The sequence below is a fragment of the Polypterus senegalus genome, chromosome 1 (genome assembly GCF_016835505.1).
Source record: "Polypterus senegalus isolate Bchr_013 chromosome 1, ASM1683550v1, whole genome shotgun sequence".
Taxonomy (NCBI): domain Eukaryota; kingdom Metazoa; phylum Chordata; class Cladistia; order Polypteriformes; family Polypteridae; genus Polypterus; species Polypterus senegalus.
Genome location: NC_053154.1, coordinates 246,047,939 through 246,067,778, shown reverse-complemented (window position 1 = coordinate 246,067,778; position 19,840 = coordinate 246,047,939). Strand labels below are relative to the sequence as shown.

Here is a 19,840-nt window from a genome sequence, read left to right as displayed (position 1 = left end):
TTATTTATTCATTACTATTCTTCTTAATCTTATTTGTTTTTTCTTTTCTTGTAACTTTCTCTTTGACATCTGGCGGAGCACTTTGAGCTATGGTCTTTGTATGAAAATGGAATATATAAATAAGTGTTTTTTAACTTTTAACTACAATGTTAAACTACTCTGAACAGTATATTACAGTATGAAAGAAGCTCAACATTGTTTCTGGAGTTATATAACACAGCATACAATATCTCCCACACCATACTATTAAATCGTTCTAAATAACAGAATACAGTATATGCAATTAAAAGCTATGAGAGTCAGTTTTTGTATATTATAGTTGCGTAAGAAGCATGCACAGTATTTGTAATGAGCAAATATGCCTCTAGTAAACTATGACTATAAACTATACACTACTTTTGAGCTGTCAGGCAGTGTGCTAACCATTGCACTAATGCGCCTTCCCACTACAGAATAATCAATGTTTATTTTTTTAACACAAACCTGAATTGCAATTTATAGTAGTTATTAAAATAGACACACAGTAGACCTATAGGTTATGCAGTAATATGGTGTGTGGATGTGACATACAACCCTAAAATTACATAGTAAGGATGTTCCCTTTTTCACTTGAATGAATAAAAAGCTGAAATACTCATTAAGTTTTGTTTTTTTTCTGTGCTTGCTGTAAGTCTACCCCATTGTACAGTATACTCTATCCTATGATTTAATTCTTACCAGTAGGCCATGAAAGGAATAAAATGAGCAACTATAGTCTCACCGCTCAGATCTATTAGAAGTATGACTTACCATACAGTTGGAGTGACAATATACAAAACATAGCCATAAATGAATACAAAAAAACTTAAACAAAAACTTAAAAGTATCATGCATACTGTGTAATGCTTATTCAGACATGTTTTGGGAGGTATCTGTATTTTTTACTGAGAGAATGGCAGGAATAAAATGAACTATGCAGCCTTAAAACCTTGTAGTTAAAAAGTAAACACTATTTACAGGGTAACTCAACCAGTATTTTAGGCAATATAAATATTCATTGTATGTTTTCCCTAACAGTTATTGACATTGTTTGCTTTGCAGTTTAATATTGTAAGTAAAAAAGTGAATATGACAAAGATTTGCTTTTCTGCATTTCAAACACTTACCTCTTCATTTATGCTTTCAACAAATGATCCACCAAACAAAGCAGCCATCCAGTCACAGCTGGAGATCAACAAAGGCTTATGAGCATTTATACTCCCATCATCCAGTCTGAATGTCACATCTGTCACAGAAACATTGCACAACTATGTTAATGATTACTGAAGCATCATTGCTAATTTAAAAGCTAACAAAAATAGGTCTATTTTCTTTGCTTCCAACAGTAAAAGTAGAAATATTTAAAGACAGCAGGTGGCTGAACAGTTGGCATATTTTTTTTCCTAAACATGATAACAGCTAATTTGTTGACCACAGATTTAAGTGAGGCTTCATCTACTGACATGTAGAGATATTTTGCTTGCTAGACCACATAAGTCAAGATCGGAGTCAATCTGACAGAAGTATAATTATATTCAATCAGCTTAAACAAACAAGTTATGGCATTTACACCAAATGTTATCCACTTGCTAAAATACAATAAAACACACTGTAACCAGTAAGCTAAAGACACAACAATCTTAAATTACAGCATCTTAAAATTCTTTACACTATAGCTGTACGTTTTACATTGAAACAGAAACGTCTAATGTGCCTAGGTTATCCTGGCATTTGTATTTTCACAGTTACAGATAGGCTAACCAATTAAACTAAACTAAACTTTTTTAATAGAAACAGCTACAGCGGCCGATGATAAAAATAAATAATACCCAAATTAAAATATTGCCACAAGCACTTGGAGGATATAAACCATAAATCAAGCAATGAAAATGCTAATGGAGGAAAATGTGTTTAATAAGAGTTTGGTTTTGTAGTCTCCTTACACCCCATAATATCTCTCTGCTTTTCCATTTGCTGTTTTTTGACTCCAAAAGTAAAAATGTTTTTAATATATTTTCCTGCCAAGCCTGCTGTTTACCAGATAAAAATGACATATCTAAACCTTCAGAGAATTTACTTATATTTATTATTGAAATTTAAATTTAATAAAAAGTAATGAATCTTGTTCCAATCATTAAAAACACAGCTGAAAAGTATAACTCTATTTATGTGTTAACATAATAAAAAATGTCTGACTGGGGAAAGAAAGCAATGACTGATTGCCTATCACAACTCATATTCATGTTACAATTAAATGGAAACCCATTTTCAAGTCAAAGTTCCAAAGAACATGTAGCTTGAAAGAAGGTGACTGACAGTTTCACCCGATTATGCCATTTCCTGTTTACTCTGTTGTTTTAAAAGTTTTGTTTAATTGTACGTATTGTTCAGCACTGTTCCAAAGTTTAAGTCTTCCCTAGTTACTTGTTATTTTCAGTATTAGTGGTACTTCGTCTGCAATGGAGTGCATGTGTCTTCACTAATGACAGACCTATTTTCAGAAGTTTTGCATTCAACTGAAATTATTATTTGTTGAAGAACTGATCCATTTGTAAATGTGTGTGACCTTGGTGAACTGTACATGTTTGTCTTAACACATAGCAATAAACAAGCCATCCAATTTCACCCACTATTTTTCTGAATTATTAAGTTCATGCAATTAATTACTTTTCCAGTGTTGTTTCTGTAATTCTATTTTGCACTGTGATTTGCACTAAAGAGCATTATGAAAAATGTTATATAAACATTTAAATATTTAAACTCTTTAGCATTTTCCAGTTTAAAAAGACACTATATAAAATATTTTTTTAATTGAAATACACATTCATCTTAGGATTTTATGTTTTCCTCTAGCTATACAATGGTAGACTACTTTAGGTAAACCGTTCCAGTGTAGATGAGTATATTTGGCAACTAAACAGATTTTCATAGGGCATCTCAAGAGCAGTGTCACTGAGGTGTCTTCACTGAACACTGGTGGATTCTTAGTGAACAAATGTTGTTACTTTAAACTATTGTTATATTTTTAGTTATTCACTTTTAAATACAGCCCATGCATTAGACAGATAACACTGATGTGGTTTATAAACATAGCTTATAAACCACAATATGTCTTATCATTGGAAAGATCCCTCCCACCACAAGCTAAGTAAAGCTGTGATAACAGAATTTAAATATGGAATATAACATTGGATAACTTACACATATGCAAAAGGCAGGTACTACTGTTATCAAAAGGCAAAAGTAAATGGTTTGCTTAGCATATCTTCTAATAATAATGAAAGGGTATTTGGTAGAAGAAGTGGCAGTAAATAATTTAGTTCTTAATCCTTCTTCAAAAACAAACAAATACACTAGAAATATAAAAATAAGAATTTTGTTAAACATTAAATTTCAATGTCAAAGAAAAGATGTTTAAGGATGGCAGAAGAGTGAATGCCAGTGAATTGACCAAACTTCAGGGGCTGCAGCGTACCAAGGTATGGCAGATCACTTTAAGACCATTTATCAACTTTGAATGAGGTACACATTGTTTAGAGCTATGGCATGAAAATAAGTAAGGAATCCTTTCAAGAGTATTATCATTTTTTAACATAAAGGGAAAGAAGAGATTCTAAAGCAGTGTTAAACAAAGTTAATAATATTGCGATTAATTTACATTAAAAGTCAATACATTTCTCATTATTTGAACATTCATCATACCTGAGAAGGTGCTTTTTGCCAAGCATTCCTTAATTCTGTTTGCTTTCCTAACATGGAAAGCTTTTGTAATTTCCTGATTCATAAATGCTTCTTTATTCATAATATTTTCAACCATCATCCGTAGGTCAAAAACTTCAAGCACTTCAGCTATTTGAGCAATTTTCATCAAGTCTTTCTCATTTTCATCAAGCTGACCAGTGTAGAGAAAACGCAGCACTGCCTTGAAAGGTCCACTTTGAATTGAATAATCCATATTCACTACAGTTACTTCAAATGTGCAACAGGTTTTAGGGCTGATAACAGTTTCTTTATGAATGCTAACAAAGGCTTTACACCAGGATGACAAAAAAAGCTTGGGTTTCTGTTTTTCAGTATCACTGTCCACCATTTTTAAAGTACCATCACTTTTAGAAGCTCTTAGAGAACATGTTGAATGTGTAGGCAAGTTAATGTCTTCTTCAGTGTCAAGGCTTAAAGTTCTCATAAGAAAATCGCGACTAGGTTTCTCTTTCTCAGTTTTTGCAGTTAAAAACAGAAATTCATCAGAAACTTCCATTAAAAACAGGTCATAAAACTTTGATGATGAGGTAGACAAGTAAATCTTGTGAGCGAAAACACGCTCATTATCCTGAAAAATAAACAGAACATCTGCACATAATGCATTCTCCAACAAATGAACTGGGCACTCTGAATTTACAGCAGGGCCCTCTGGTATCTTTATCAGTGGAGGAGGTGCTTTAGGTGGCAGGAAAGGAGCTTGAAGTAGGGGTTTCTGCACTCTCTTTAAATGGGACTTCCAGAATTGCAAGTGCCTTCTAGAAATAAGGGCTGCTCTTATTGCATTATCAAATACATCCTTAATGCCAAACTGGTCAAATACACTGGTCTCATAGTAAGGAACTCCAAGCTCTTTGGCAACTTCTCTACCCCTTTCTGGTGGCAAAATATCACCAGGTTTTATTGGCCTGTAAAACAGAAAATAAATGAGTAAATAATGTGATAAATCATGCATCATAAGTGGAACATACAGTATAAACATAAAATACACCAGTGTTAATTTTTTTATTAAAAAAAAAATCTTGTGACACTTTACAGTACATAACATTCTCAACCCCTTCTAATCCAATTCATAGTCGCGGTGGGCTGGAAGATCACAAAAATAGTGCCTGTACTGCGAAGAAGAATTTCAGAAAGCAATCAGACATGTTAATTTATGTTGTGTGGAGTTCCAATAGTGTTTCGTGTGGGCTGAAAACGTACAAACTGAAGGATGCAGAGTTTCAGTGTTTCTTCCCATACATTTATGAGTCGATATGCTGTCCCATAATATATAATTGTTTTGGAACCTAGATTATCACTTCATCACTAGCCTTTTAAAAACAGCTGTATATTCGTCTTCTTTCTTGCCATATACACAATGCAGTTATGACAGGTGTAATGAACTGACATTCTGCCCAAAATTGGCCCTCATTTTATGCCTAATGCTTCTGGGGATAAGCAATAGTTCCCCCAATCCTAAGATACGTAAACAGGATTAGTAAGTGGATCATGAATTCTAATCAAACTTAGGTCTATGTACTTTAAAACATTAATGTCAATAAGGACACTAACATTCAAAAGGGCAGAAAATTCTACAAAGAATTAAAAATAGTGATTTACCCCTGTCTTAAATTTTTAGATGAATTTCTCATACTGTGTTAACTTGTGTAAACCATGTTTGAAACTTTAATTATGGACAACACATTCTATACAGAGGTTATGTGACTTACGTTCTGTATACTCATACGCGTCATTGTTTTACATTACTTAAAGAACAAGATTTAGGTTTAGATTTCCATACAACATGCCATACTTTCTCAATATTACAGCCGCTTTTAATATTCCTACATAATACATCTGTAACAGATTTCCTTTTCAGGTTATGTTAGTTAAACTATAAAAATTGTGTTGCTCTTGTGACAGAACAATAAAACAAAATAGGCTTGGTTTTCTACTAAAAAAACTTGCTAAAGTTAAAATGTAACAAAGTTTCTTTACTAAAGTAAACATAAAATAAGTATGAAGTCTATGACCTTCAAATTATTTTCAACACAGTACACCTGATTGTTTTAGGAGAGCTATTTTTAGGTGTAGCTTTATTAAAAATATACTGGAGTAGAATTACAATATGAAAGTTCTTTCGACCAAGGTTAATTACTGCTGGCAAAGCGTATTTAAAAAATAAAAAAGCAAATGGTCACACTACAGTTTAGGTGTCCATTACAAATAAAGTACTAAACGTCTATAAACATCTTTGGGTCTAAAACCAGTAAAACCACCCTAAATTTCATTTGTTCAGAACAAAACCTTGTGACTTTTCCTACAATTTAATGAAAAGTAAAAAAAAAAAGAGTTGAGAATCCCATAGTTTGTACAGCTTCTAAAAAATGTTACTTTGCTACAGATTTTAAACAACGTAGTGTCCTTCGGGTCAGTTTTGACTTATACTGTAGTACATTTTACTCTTCATTTAGAGTGCTTTGTTTATTCCCAACACATACAGACATCCTAAATGTCATATTTTCTGCACAGAAGTGTAAAGTGATCTAACTTTACAAAAAGTAAAACATATTCCAAATATATTTTTGTACAGTTGCTACACATTTTGATCACAGCCTTGTCCTATGTTTCGATTTGTGGCACTATTGACTTTAATGGATTTTCTGCTGGATTTAAGGTACTTTGCTTCTACGCAACCTATAAAAACATCCTAAATGTTATTTGCTCTAAAATTAGCATCATTGATACTACAAGTTAAAACGATCAAGCAAAATAAAACAGAACTGTGGTGAAAAATTTGATGTCCTGGGCACCTAAAAGGGAGTGTCAAAATTTGATCAAAAATGACCCGGAAGGCACAGCATTGAATCAGGACCTGAAAATGTTGTAAGGGTTCAGTATTCTACTAACAATAATAAATTATTAAAAATCTTAAAACTCTTGAAATAATGTTAATGCCAATGTTCAACTGTTTTCTATCAAGTTAAAAATGCTTGTGTTTTATAACAAGTGTAGACTGTTAATAGGTGTTGTGGTATTATATATTTCTTATTTACACTTATAAGTGAGTAGCATATTGGTGCAGTGGGTAGTGCTACTGTATTATGCCTCCAGCATTATGAGTTAAATCTGTGTATTCTTATGAGAAGCTCATTCACACAGTTCAATCACCATTATTCTCAATTCAGGCAACTGCAAACAAACATTTAACATAACTCAGAAAACAGAGATAACATATTAATTGAGAGGATTTATATGTTATGAATTGTTTCTTACCAATAAAAAAATTTAAATGATCTTATACTATATTTTATATGAGCTATTAGAGGTATGCTGCTACCCCAAAGAACCAGGGAATCCACCTTCTTACCAGATGGATTCTTCCCATATTCTAAGCTATTTGTTTCACTTACTTTTGTATCCAAATTGGCCTATTATAACTGAGAAAGAATAACAGAGATGAAAAGAGAGTAAGTGTATGCATTGTTTAGTTCAGGGCTGGATCCCACCCGGCATCCGTTAAAATGGAGAAGAGCCCAGTTCCCTGTAATTGGCTAAGAAGTCTCTAAAATTTGATGGATAGCATTTATCAGCCGTACCACATACTGATCAGGATGTTTTCATTCCCTAAATTGTATATTATTTACATACTTATCAGCATGCTATTAATTGTAATTCATATTGCTCAGTTTGTTAGATTAAGCATAAAACATTTAATTATACCAAGTATTAGTAAAATGACATTTGTTGTGCAAATCATTAACATTTCAAGCTTGTTTTCATTCACTCAAGTTAAGTTGTGATATCTTTAACATTTTAAAGATAATTTTTACATCTTAATGTTGAATAATTTACAACTTGTACAAATATTCATTATAAAGCTCAAATTGCATCACAAATTATAAGTGCAGAAATTCCGTAAACATCAATCAGATAACTGCTGACTTTAATTAGCCAAAAAAATCATACATAACAATAAGAACTCAATTGGTTAAGTTTCACATTTCCAATCTAATGGGGTGTGAATTACAGATGCTCTGCTAGTTTTCTGCACATGCCAGCTTTATTTAGTTTGGGGTTGCAGAAAGTAATATACTGTACAATTAGTATTAAATCTGGTAAAAATTGTCTACTGGTGTTAAAAACTGGGAGCTATTATTCACAGTTATATACAGTAACAGGGTAAACATCAAGTAAGAAAAAAGGCTACAGACCAATAAGCTTTACTTCTATCTTGTATAAAATAAAGAAGCTATAATCATCAGTATTAAAAACTGCAGCAGAAGCACAGCTGTTTTTAACTAGAGACAAAAAATGACAACATCTGTTATGTTTCCTTATTGAAATATAGGGAGGTAACTGGCAAGTGTTCTACTACATTGGAAGAAACTTAAAAGATCTAAACAGACTATTTATTAGTGAAATGTGGAAAAAAATGTGTGTAGAAATTGTAATATATACAGATATACTATATACAGAAACTAAGCCTTACTATTGTCAATAAACAAGCCTTCATCCCCTGGTGTCTTAGGAAGTATTGCAAAATAACAATACAATAATATAATAAATATTCAATACAACATCCCTGTCATATTACACAGGCCATAAATATTCAAAATGTATTTATATAAACAATTAAAAGAATAATATTAGGATTTATAGTCCATAAGCAAAAATGCATTTTTTCATTACTGAAAAACTAGAAGAAAATATTTTTTAGATCTGTGGAACCCTGCATATGTTCTTCCCAAGAAAATTAGAAAATGTTGTGGAAGTAGTAGTTAGCTTCAACGGTATTTTAAAAATGGAATGTGCAGTACGTCCACTCGGTAACAATGTTGCAGCTATTCTTGTAGATGCTACGGTTGTAGGAATGTCTCCCCTAGCTCCTATGGTATGAATCAGGGTTTTGTAGACAAAATTTTTTTGCTGTGCTTGCAGGACCATCTAAGAAGAAGCATGTTTGTCACGGATGGGAATCGATGTATGCAGCGTGTAAACATGTGTTTGGTGAGGTGCTGTGGGCGGGCACATGAGCAGGCAGTGCGCATGCCTCGAGAGCGAGGGTGGGCGCGGGAGAAGGGTTAGAGTTGGAGGACAGGGCTCCGTCGAAGGTACCCCATGGTCGTGCTTCCCATGGTTGGCCGACTTTGTCGATTATATATATAGATAGTGAATTGGACAATGACTGACTGACATAACATAGCATTCTCAAACCTACTAAATCCAATTCTAAGTAACAATTACCTGGGCCTATACTGGGTTGTAAAGAAAAAAATATCTCCAGGTAGGAGAAATAGTCCATCATCCTTAGATCAGTTATTTTCCTGCTGGAGCCAATCCCAGCCAGCACAGGGCGCAAGGCAGGAACAAACCCCGGGCAGGGCGCCAGCCCACTGCAGTCCTTAGATAATGTTTTGAGAATTTATAAAAAGGACTGTCAAAAGTAACAGAATCTCTGGTCAAAAAAAAATGTTGCCTGCATGTTTTGTATTTTATGTAAACAACTGTATATCTGTAATATCTCAATCCAAAGAGTTTTATTTAAAAATCATCAAAACTGTATTCATCATCCACAAATTTTCATTAAGTTTGAAGCTCTTTATTTAGGACAATAAATTTGAAGAAAATAACAATTTTATCCAAGTACTTAAGTTTAATAACAACAGTAAGCTTGTGATTTTTGTCATTCCATACCATATCAGCGACTTTCAGAATATTTAAGGGTTGTGGACAAGCAATTAATACATCAGGATAATGTTTAGAACAGCTGTCAAGTTTAATTTACTTGAGAACACAGGATTCTTTAAAGACCCAGCAGTATATAATTAAAGAACACTTCAATAATTTCATAAAAATTAACTTATGGGAAGAACATCTGATTACACCTCTAACCGCTCAATAAGATGAGAACGCTTTAATAAGAAATTACATAAATTATTGGAACATATTTTTAGCTTACGCAATGTTAGAGTTTACTTTGCCAGTTTCACAACTCATAGACACTCATTTAATAAAATTCATTTTTACTTTTTAATCTGATTAAATTCAAATACAATAGTAAATAAACAATAAGCACAAAGAAAAAAACAGGTGGTAGGACATGCACATTCATTTCATTGGACTACTGGCTATAATGTAAAAGCCCCAAAAATGAGATAACAGTTTCTCTCTGCTGCATCAGTAATTAATGTCATTTTTAGTTGCATAGCGCATGCTCCCAACCTTAGTTGCATATACAAATTTACAGATGATGCGTGACTTAATCAATGTAGCGTTATTTCTATAGGCATAAAATAAACCCACCCATCAATTTTCTGAGCCACTTATCCAGTTCAGGGATGTGGAAACTCTGTGACTATCCCATCAGACCTGAGTGTGAGGTGAGACCAGACCCCGATGACAAATTCATTTTTATTTTTACAAAGATTGTTACCTTTCAGGAGCACAGTAACATTAGCACCTTAAAATAAACTAAATTAAAAACTAAATCAGCACGAGGAAACAAAATTACTAAACCTGCTTCATCAAGTTGTTAACCTTAGCAGCTCTCAGTGATGAAAATCAAGGGTCGTCCAAAATATTGAAACATTTACCAGTGTAAAAACAACCTTTTCTATTCTATTTCTAACAGATAAGCAATGGAACAAATAGATGATTTGATAATTAAAATCAGTAAGCATTTCATGTTAGGTGATCAGTAACATTTGTTTTATGGCATGTAAACGTCTAGACATCATCAATAAAATGGATGAAATCTGTCCCAGATCCAAGAAGCACTTTCATTTTAGAAGTTGTAATTCTTCACCAACTACAATCTGACTATGTCGTGATGGAGAACTAAGGTAATGGGTGAATCTCACCTTGCTAATGGACGCCTTGCTCGATTGACTGCTTCCAAATCAGCATAACGCAGGTCTAATTGGCATCCAACTAGAATAACTGGAGTCCTAGGACAAAAGTGCTTGATTTCTTGGTGCCACATGGTCTTCACATGATTTAAAGAATTAGGGTTTGCAATAGAAAAACACAACACTACAACATCAGATCTGAAAGAGAAATAAACAAAAAGACTCTACTTAAAAATAACACTGCAGTAACCAATAATGCTTTACACTGCATGCTGAAGAATGGACATAAATTATTGTACATCACAGACTTTAAAGCTGCATTTAAGGTAGCATCAATGGTATCTGCTTTGAAGTCATGCATAACATAATTCACACTTTAAATGCCAGCCCATATTGAGGCCTGCGCATTTATTATTAAGGATCTGAGACCAACTGCCTCATTTATTACCCTATATTAAATCACACGTTATACTAATTACTGTGTATACCTTCACAATATTTTTCAGACTCCACTGAAACAATTGCTTTGCATGCATGCATACTAACATACCACTGGCATAACAAAAACTTTTAGAGTAAGGTTAGTACATTGAGTATGCTCAGCTGCTCAACACACAAATAAAATAAATACATGAACAAACCAAAGTATGGTCACTTGGTTATCTGTGTAACAAAAGAATCGTGCACCATCAGCTCTTACTGCAAGCAAACAAGTTAGACTACCAGTCCACACATGAATATTTTTAATCTGCAGACCGACTAAAAATGCATTAAGCACAAGTCATGAGTTACCATGACTAAAGAACTTACAGTTTCTGTCATTTGCCTTGTCCTGTATATAGTTCATAGGAACCCTATAAATAAAAACAAGTACAGTACAATACTATGTTTTTTAAACCAGCAGGGAAAAAGAAAATTACACTGAGGTATACCATGTATTAGAATGTCTCTGTTTATCTACTTCATTATTAGTAGGTTATCCATGTCAGCAATCACTCAAGATTTTTACGACTACTGCTCTTTTACTTTTCTCAATAAATTTGCAACTACTTTCACAAATTATAATGATCCATGGATATATAGCCATGGGTGCAAGGCTTGAACCTACTCCTGGCATTAAGCCCATTGATCACAAAGCACATTCATTCATAGGGAGCTAATGGAATGCTGTGACTTAACACGAACACGGGAGGAAAAACCAGAGAGTCCAGAGAATCCACATGCAGACATTGGAAGAATGTGTAAATGTCACACAGAGTGAAAAGGCTAGGATCCAAAACCAGTCCCTTAAAACTATTGTGATAAAACCACATAACATAGTACATGAATCCCAAAGATGTAAGAAAGAAGCATTAACAAATACTACAACAACATACATTTAAAGAAAGGGATCACATATTTTACACTAGCTACAGTAAAGAAAAATATAGAAGATACGACATTTGGTTGTATTTGTACTCTTAAGTGCAGATGGCAAGTACAATCTATAAAACATATACACATTTTTATAAAGCCCGAGTATGTGTCATATGTGTATGAGTGGGCTCTATGATGGCCTGGACTCCTGTCCACAGCTTATTTCTGCTTGCACCCAATACAGTCAGGATGGGCTCTGATTTATCATGACTCTGAATTGAATTGATTGGGTTTGAGAACGATATTTTAGATGACAGGTCAAACACTATGATGTCAACTTGGAGATAAAATGAGAAAACATTACATATCACAGTTTCAGGGCTTTTTCTCTATTTTTTGACGATAAGATTTTTTTTGCTGTTTCCTTTCTATTGTGTCTGCTTAGTGCACAGTATTTTATTTAACAAAATATAATATTTTGATATTAAAATCCAGAAAGCTGCATCCTTCTATCTCGTATAAAGAAAAGGAATGCCCTGCATGGAATCTGCAGCAGCTTCTCATTTTCACAGAGGTTTCATTTAGGGACTCTGGCATCCACTCATGCTACAAAGTCAAGTTGCCAGGATAATTGAACACCATAAACTGGCTTGATGTGAGTAACTGTACATTTATACATGAGTGTTTCCTGCAGTCATGATTTCCTGTAAAGTTGTGGTTTCTGTCATATATACCTGTTGCAGTTTGGAGAGACTTTGGTTCCCAGCAATACCAAGAAAAAAAATGGGAAAAAATCATTTTTGATTGTATTTAATGTAAATTTGACACCACAAAAAATAATTATTATATATAAACCTAGACATCTAAACACTTCAAGTAAAGTTACATTTTCATAAAGGAAATGTAGACTTCAACACAGACTTCATTGAAGATATTTTCATGATATGACGAACATAAAAATAATGTTTGTACTCTGCAAGTTTTTCACATATACTTGTCTTAACAATATAAAATGGAAACTCCAATCTAAATTAAACAGCACTGGCTAGATATAATTTGCATTATTGTTTCCCCTAATCGACTAATTACATTTATCTGTAAAAGAATTTCATTTTACCTATAGAAAAATATCTGAAATTCCAAAATATGAAAATGAATAATTGGAACAGAGCCACATGATATAAAAGTTATTGTCTAGTAGTTGGCAATACTACTAATATGACTAATATTACTATTTTGCTAAATACTTCTGCATTCTGCAAATTCAGTGTTACACTGCACCACACTTCTACTTGACAATAAATGATAAAGTAACTAGAATGCAAAAAACCTTGTATATCACCACACAACCTCCTGGATCTATCAATTAAATACATATTTTCAGTTAGTCAAGTCTTAATTGAATTTGGATAATTAAGTGTATACTGTTAATTAAATATTTTACTGAACAGTTAATAATATGAATAGTTATATGTACGCAATGTTTAAAACTCAGCAAACCTAAAGTTTGTTCTGTACAACCTTACCAACACAAATAACACTGAAGCACTGAGATACATTGGTTAACACTGCTGTTGCCTTGGATCTCCTGGAGACTGAGATTGGATCCTAGTCTAGTCACCATCACTTCTCTCTGTGTGTATTTGTATCTGGGTACACCACTTTTCTTATAAAATTCTAAGAAGTACTTATGTTGTTTTTTTTTAATTGACAGTACTTGGGTATGTGAGAAAATGTTCATTGCTATGGACTATTGTCCTGTTTAGGTTTTGTTCCTGCCTTGTGCTTGGTACAGTCAGGATAGGCTCTGTCCCTTGGCAACACTGTGCTGAATTTAGTGGAGTTGAAAATATATGCATTACCAAAGGGAAAACTCTTAAACACCCCTGCTTCCTGTTTTGATTCCTTATAACTGACCTATTTCTATCCTGAGAAATGAATACAAAGAGTTGTCTAGTGGCTTTTCACTTGGGATTTACAAAGCAGTCTGTGCAGATACTTGTGCTTGACTGCTTCTGTTTTTGAACATATGACCATTTGGTGAAAAGCCCTGATGCATAAATACTAGCTGAAGGTTATTAATTAGAAATTAAGATTAAGTGAAACATATCTTGCCTCCAAATCTGAGTCACTGTAAAGAAATGACACAGCCATCTATAGTTTATTCCTAACCATTTCAATGGATGAACTGTAGGTTGCATTTGACAGTGCCTTTCCTTGAGGGCAGTTAATTCCCTTCAGATCTTTCGACACACATTTTACTTGCTGCAGTCTGGGCATGGGTTCAGCAGCTTGGATATTAATATCTATGCTTTTCAGGCAAGCTTCCAATAAAACTCTAAACTACAGTCATATGCTTGAATCCTCTTATTGGCAATTTAGTTTGAGAGATACGACAGTAAACAAAGCCTTAGTTTCACTAAACAATAATGATTTACAGTGTTATATTTAAATACCAAAATTGGCAGTTTAAACAATTATACATTGTCACAGAACTTTTTGACAGTAAAAGTCCAAATAGTAGATGTAATGTCTTATAAAACATGATTTAAAGCCAATGACATAAATAAATAAATAAATAAATAAGTAGGGGATATCCAATGCACAATCAAGTTAATTTAGATGGTGTTGAATTTTATAAGACAATTACTATGTTCAGAAGCACATGAATTTAAAAGGTTAGAGCATGCATTTTCAACTGAAGTCCTTTCTTTCAGTTTCTAAATTTGGGCAGTCTCTTGAGACAAGATTACAGTCAACCAATGTTTAAAGATGTCTGCTTGTCTTTTGATCAGCCTGTCCATTAAGGTGTATTAACATCACTGTTTTTAAAATGTTTCCGCTAAGGAGAAAAAACTTTGAAGGAGCCAGAGATTCTGTTGAGCCTCACCAAGAACGTGAACCATAGGAGGTCACTCAAAATGTCACAGGATTTATAAATCAAAAGCAGAAATCCATCTGTCTCTAAATAGTATAATTTAACTAACACAATGCATTAGTTTTACTCAGAATTCCAACATTAAAATTCAGACATGTATTTTTTAAACCAGCTTTGGGCATTTTACCTGGCAACACATAATAGAGTTATTATTTGGAGAATCAGAAATAACAGTGATAAGATGAATTGTAATTCCAGAGTAAGATGTAGTATTGCTTCCATTACGTGTATTTAATGTTTCTTCACATAGTTTTTTTCTAGTGAACCAAGCTTGTTTTATTAGAACAAAAAACAGTCTTTCATTTTCACAACACAAAAGAACAACATGAAAAAGAAATATACTCTTTCCGCTGTGCTGTCACAACAACTGAACTTCATATTAAAGAAACCACTGTTTTGCCATTTGCATAAAAATGTGTTAAGAGACACAAAGATTTAAAATGACTGAAATCCATTTAATTTTAACTTTATCATAATTAAATGTTATTGTTTCTTCTGTTTCATTAAAAGAAGACTTATAAATTGGACACCACATTAAATATCATAAATCACAAAGTATTCTGTTTAAAACTATATTGTGAAAAAAAAAAATAATTAATAGACTTGGTTAATGTTGAAAACTGTATTTGTTTCACTGGTTGGTTTCTTTTCAACTGTACTATTTTTTAAAATGGTGAAAAATGAACACATCTTATTTAAAACATACACAAATTTAAAAAGTCTTAAAAGAAATGCTTAGATAAGAAAATGAACAATACAGCATTGGTCAGAGGTTATATGATCATTTTGTGTTATTCATATTAAAATACACACCAGTACAGCTTTCACCAAATCATACTTCTCAGTTTGTTACATTTTTCTGTTTACTAGAAATAAATGTAAGGATTCTCTATGGATAAAATAATTGTAAATTTCTGAAATTTTGTTAACATCATATGCATTTTACTCAACTTAGGATTTTTACCTTCCATATGCAAAGCGCCTGTCCTTATGGTGATCTCCAAATGTGTCCCAGAGTCTTAAGGATACACTCACTTCATCCACTACATCACGAGAACGTTCCAGTACCTAGTAAATAAAAAAGATGGAGGAGTAATACTATTGAGTTGATCACTAATACAAGTTTATCTGGAACAAAACAAATACACATAAAAAACATAACTGAGTAAGTTGTTTACCTTAAAAAAATACAGTTAGATACAATGCAAAAAGCATATGCATATGCTTTTCTTTCACAGGATATCAAAGATTGGTCAACATTCACACTGCCACAGTTATTAGTTCTAAAAACAAAAATATAGAAAATGAAAATATTTACCTCTTGGCACACTCGGTACTGATCAATGGCCCACACTGTGGGAACATGCGTTGCCAGTAGCTGGTACTGTGTTAGGGTTGTGTTACAGGCTCTAGCACAAATGAGACGTGTCTTTCCCACAGCATTGTCTCCCACCACCACACACTTGATTGTTTCTACATTTGGTCTTTCGTAGTCCATGCTACTGTCCATTTAAGTGTTCCCTATTAAAACAGACAATAATAAGATATAGTTTGAGTATTTCTCTGTTTTTATAGTAAGGTTGTTTATCCCCAAACCAGCTGGCATGACTTTCTACTTTGCCCTCTTCTGCCCTGTAAACATAAGCTAGTTTCTTTGGTAGTTTTGTCCAGGTATATCCAGGAGCAAATGTCTGGTTCATTCCTTCTATGGCAGGCAGGAACGAACATCCTAATTCACCTCTAGGTTAATGAATAAGCTTTTTTTTAATGTTGATGCACAAATACACAAAACAAAGTTCATTGGAACATCAAGACATTTACATATCTTGGTAAAGAGCTATTTGGAGATCAAACTTCTACTTACCTAAAATGCTCAGAAAGTCATAAAGTAGTCGAGTGAAAAACATTATGCATCACGCACCTGTGTGCAAAACAAAACTGGCACTTTGTGTGTGTTTGTCATGGACATATAATTAAAACAAACCATTTCTGGGTTAATCCAGGCACCTAAATTCCTGAGTTGTTCAAATAAAGACAAGAAAGAAAAAAGGCACGCGCTGTCTGCTCGTCCGTTCTTATCAAATGAAGGTGAACTGTATTATTAATACATGACACTGAGCCTACAAAAGGTTTAACCTATATTTTAAAGAAGTACAGAATTTCTCCAACAAACAACTGAATGGAATACCTAATACTCCTCGATGGGTTCTATTAGCACACCTTACTCTTTTATAACAATTTGTCTCCAAAGAACTCTCGTATTATCCAAACATTCAAAAACACTCCAGAGAACTTTAGCAGTTTTAAGTTTTCCAGAAACATCAAAACAGTGTGGGAACTAAAAGCAATAAATATCAACATACCCTCGTTGAATGTCAGTCTTTAGTGTCTCACAATACGCCAAGGAAACTAAATGCCACACTAATCACCACGTCTTTTGTGGTGCTGGTGAAGGTTTTATATACGAAGAATAGATGTAAAACTACCCGCGGCTTCATCAAAACATAAATACACACTTATTATGCACACACAGATTTAGAAAACATCGTCAAAGATAAATAACCAATTATCATTTTATGCATTGTTCTTCAATAAGAAACGGATACTGCGCCAGCACATTAACTCGACTGCACATTGCAGATTGAGTGAACCGAATGTAACACTCGGACCTACGTCTCTGACGACATGACGGGAAATATTCTTTGAGACAAGTGCGCATCAAGCCATGCGATCCTGCTGTCTTGAGGTAGGGACATTCATTTTATTAGCAAGACTTCAAGCTGTGGCGCTAATGGGTACCAGCTACCATGTGAGATACAGTCGAAGGTTTATATAGTACGTGCTCAGTATTGCATTTGCTGGAACTAAACCCCGAGGTTCATGTTACCGCGTCCCGTGTAACTGTCAGCTATCGTATTGTCAGAAGGCGTTCTTCCACCTATTCAGACTAGCGGCATCGAGGGCAAATCATGAAATATGACATGAGGTAAAATAATACCGTGCATTTTCTCCCCTCGACAGGTCTGTTAACACAATGCGCGCTTAAGTTGGCCCTTATCCCTGGGACAATGGGCTTAACTTTGCGGACTGTAATTACATTCGGCTGGCGACCGCTGGTAAGCACTTACTGGAAAAAAACGTTAAGCGCACGTGCGCCGGAGATCATTTAAAAACTGTATTTAGAGGGAAGCGGGAGTGAACTGAGTGTCACCTCTGCCTTTTTATTTCTTCGCGATTAAAATAATGAGGTTTTTACTCCAGCATGCATTATTGTATGCAAAGGCGTTGGTTATCTGTACATATAGTTTTGGCACACTGCAGCATTTTTTGCTTTCGGCACCCATTCGGGTTCGTATTCATTGCACCTTCAAAAGTTCAAGTTATAAACCCCCAGTTACCATTCATAGATGTCAGCCCAGTAACAAACGAATAGTTATTGAAGAACTGTCAGCGGACAGTTTGGAAATCATAATTACAAACTTAATGCTGAGCACCACATCTGTAATCTACTGCCCAGTCTCCACGATATGAATCATAAATTCACCTACCGTTGTTAAGTAAATGCGTGCGTGTTTGGGGCGGAGATTTCGGAGATCATGCCTGATTTCTCCTACTTATCCTTGACCCCCCATCAGAAAAAATATCAAGACATTAAATTATTCAGGTAAGCTAACTAGGGAAGCACTGCAAATATCATTTCTTAATCCGTATCCAGCTTCCAGTAGCAGAAAGTTCATGCTTTGTTGTCGTTTGAACGCATGTTAGAAACAGTGCATATATCTCAGTCTTTATCTTCCGTGTTGGCCCACTTCTTTTTCCCCCAGCGCTGTGCGAGTGAAAGAGATGATCAGCTGCAGCCTCGCATATCGGCTCCAGCTTGCTCAGTGACGTCAGCGACCTCTGTTCTATTTATAGCGCGGCGATTAGATTTCATTCAAGAAAACAAGGTGGTCCAGGCGAGCATCATAGGGGCTGATGGCTTACCACACGGATACTAAACAATGCGCTTTGCATCATGTCGCGGATTTCTTGTCTGTGATGCAAAGGGATTTGATATATATATATATATATATATATATATATATATATATATATATATATATATATATATATATATATATATATATATATGCGCGTGTGCTTGTGGGTTTGTGAGTTCCATCTTATGCGGTACATTTAACGATCTCTTATACCCTGCCCAAAATCACTCCCGTGGTTTCACGTACAAATACAAGTTAAAGCCATAATGCGGTCGACAAGGTTACCGACGTCGATTGCCCATTGTAACATGACTCCCGAAGGACAGTTATTCTTAGACAAGATGCTGCACATATAATTTTGCCCTGTGCATGATTTTGCAGCAGCACCACCAGTTAAACACTGAAGGAATGATGTAATTGATGCTAGACTCTAAGAAATGATGCTTCATGTACCAAAAAGAAAAGTTTTTTTTTAAGTTTGAAGTACCAGTGAAGGCATTGATCTTACCTTGATTTCTGTTAATACAGTAACATTCAGCCAAGAATTGATGAACTTGTGACACATTAAGTTATATGTTTTGGTTGTTTTGACGAAGCTAGTGATCTTTATTATTTTAAAACATGCTATTTTTCTGGAGTTAACGAAGCGATTTCTAAATAGGTTAACCTACCAATATGTGCACCCTGTGCCTAACTTGAAATGCAGAAGTTTTATTTTCAATTTTATACTGTGTTTTGTAGCTTTAATTTAGCTCTGTAGTATGAGTATCAAAAGATATTCAATACACAACATTCCAGGAGAGCCTTTATATTCCAAATCTGTTTTTCAACTACAACTATACACTATTATGAAACAATTCCATCATACTTATATAGCTACTTTCAAAATAAGCTCCATCACACAAATCAATAAATTAAGTATATTTTGGTTCATTTAATTTTTTTTAATATAAGTG

The 19,840-nt window shown here is 34.0% G+C and overlaps 1 protein-coding gene across 6 annotated transcripts in view; it reads right to left on the bottom strand.

Moving 5' to 3' along the window:
* The window catches only part of rhobtb1 (Rho related BTB domain containing 1), a 48,225-nt gene that overhangs the window by 12,487 nt on the left and 15,898 nt on the right, over window positions 1-19,840 (bottom strand). For 4 of the 6 annotated variants that reach the window (XM_039771348.1, XM_039771335.1, XM_039771321.1 and 1 more), the window contains 5 exons: window positions 16,223-16,425; window positions 15,869-15,972; window positions 10,623-10,808; window positions 3,721-4,685; window positions 1,146-1,264 (listed from right to left, as the gene is read on the bottom strand). In XM_039771348.1, the coding sequence (XP_039627282.1) occupies window positions 1,146-1,264; window positions 3,721-4,685; window positions 10,623-10,808; window positions 15,869-15,972; window positions 16,223-16,414 (1,566 nt within the window). In that variant the 5' untranslated portion in view covers window positions 16,415-16,425. Of the gene's footprint in view, window positions 1-1,145; window positions 1,265-3,720; window positions 4,686-10,622; window positions 10,809-11,420; window positions 11,465-15,868; window positions 15,973-16,222; window positions 16,426-18,452; window positions 18,749-19,840 lie in introns of those variants that run through there. The other 2 variants (XM_039771342.1, XM_039771354.1) reach the window with 2 other exon arrangements.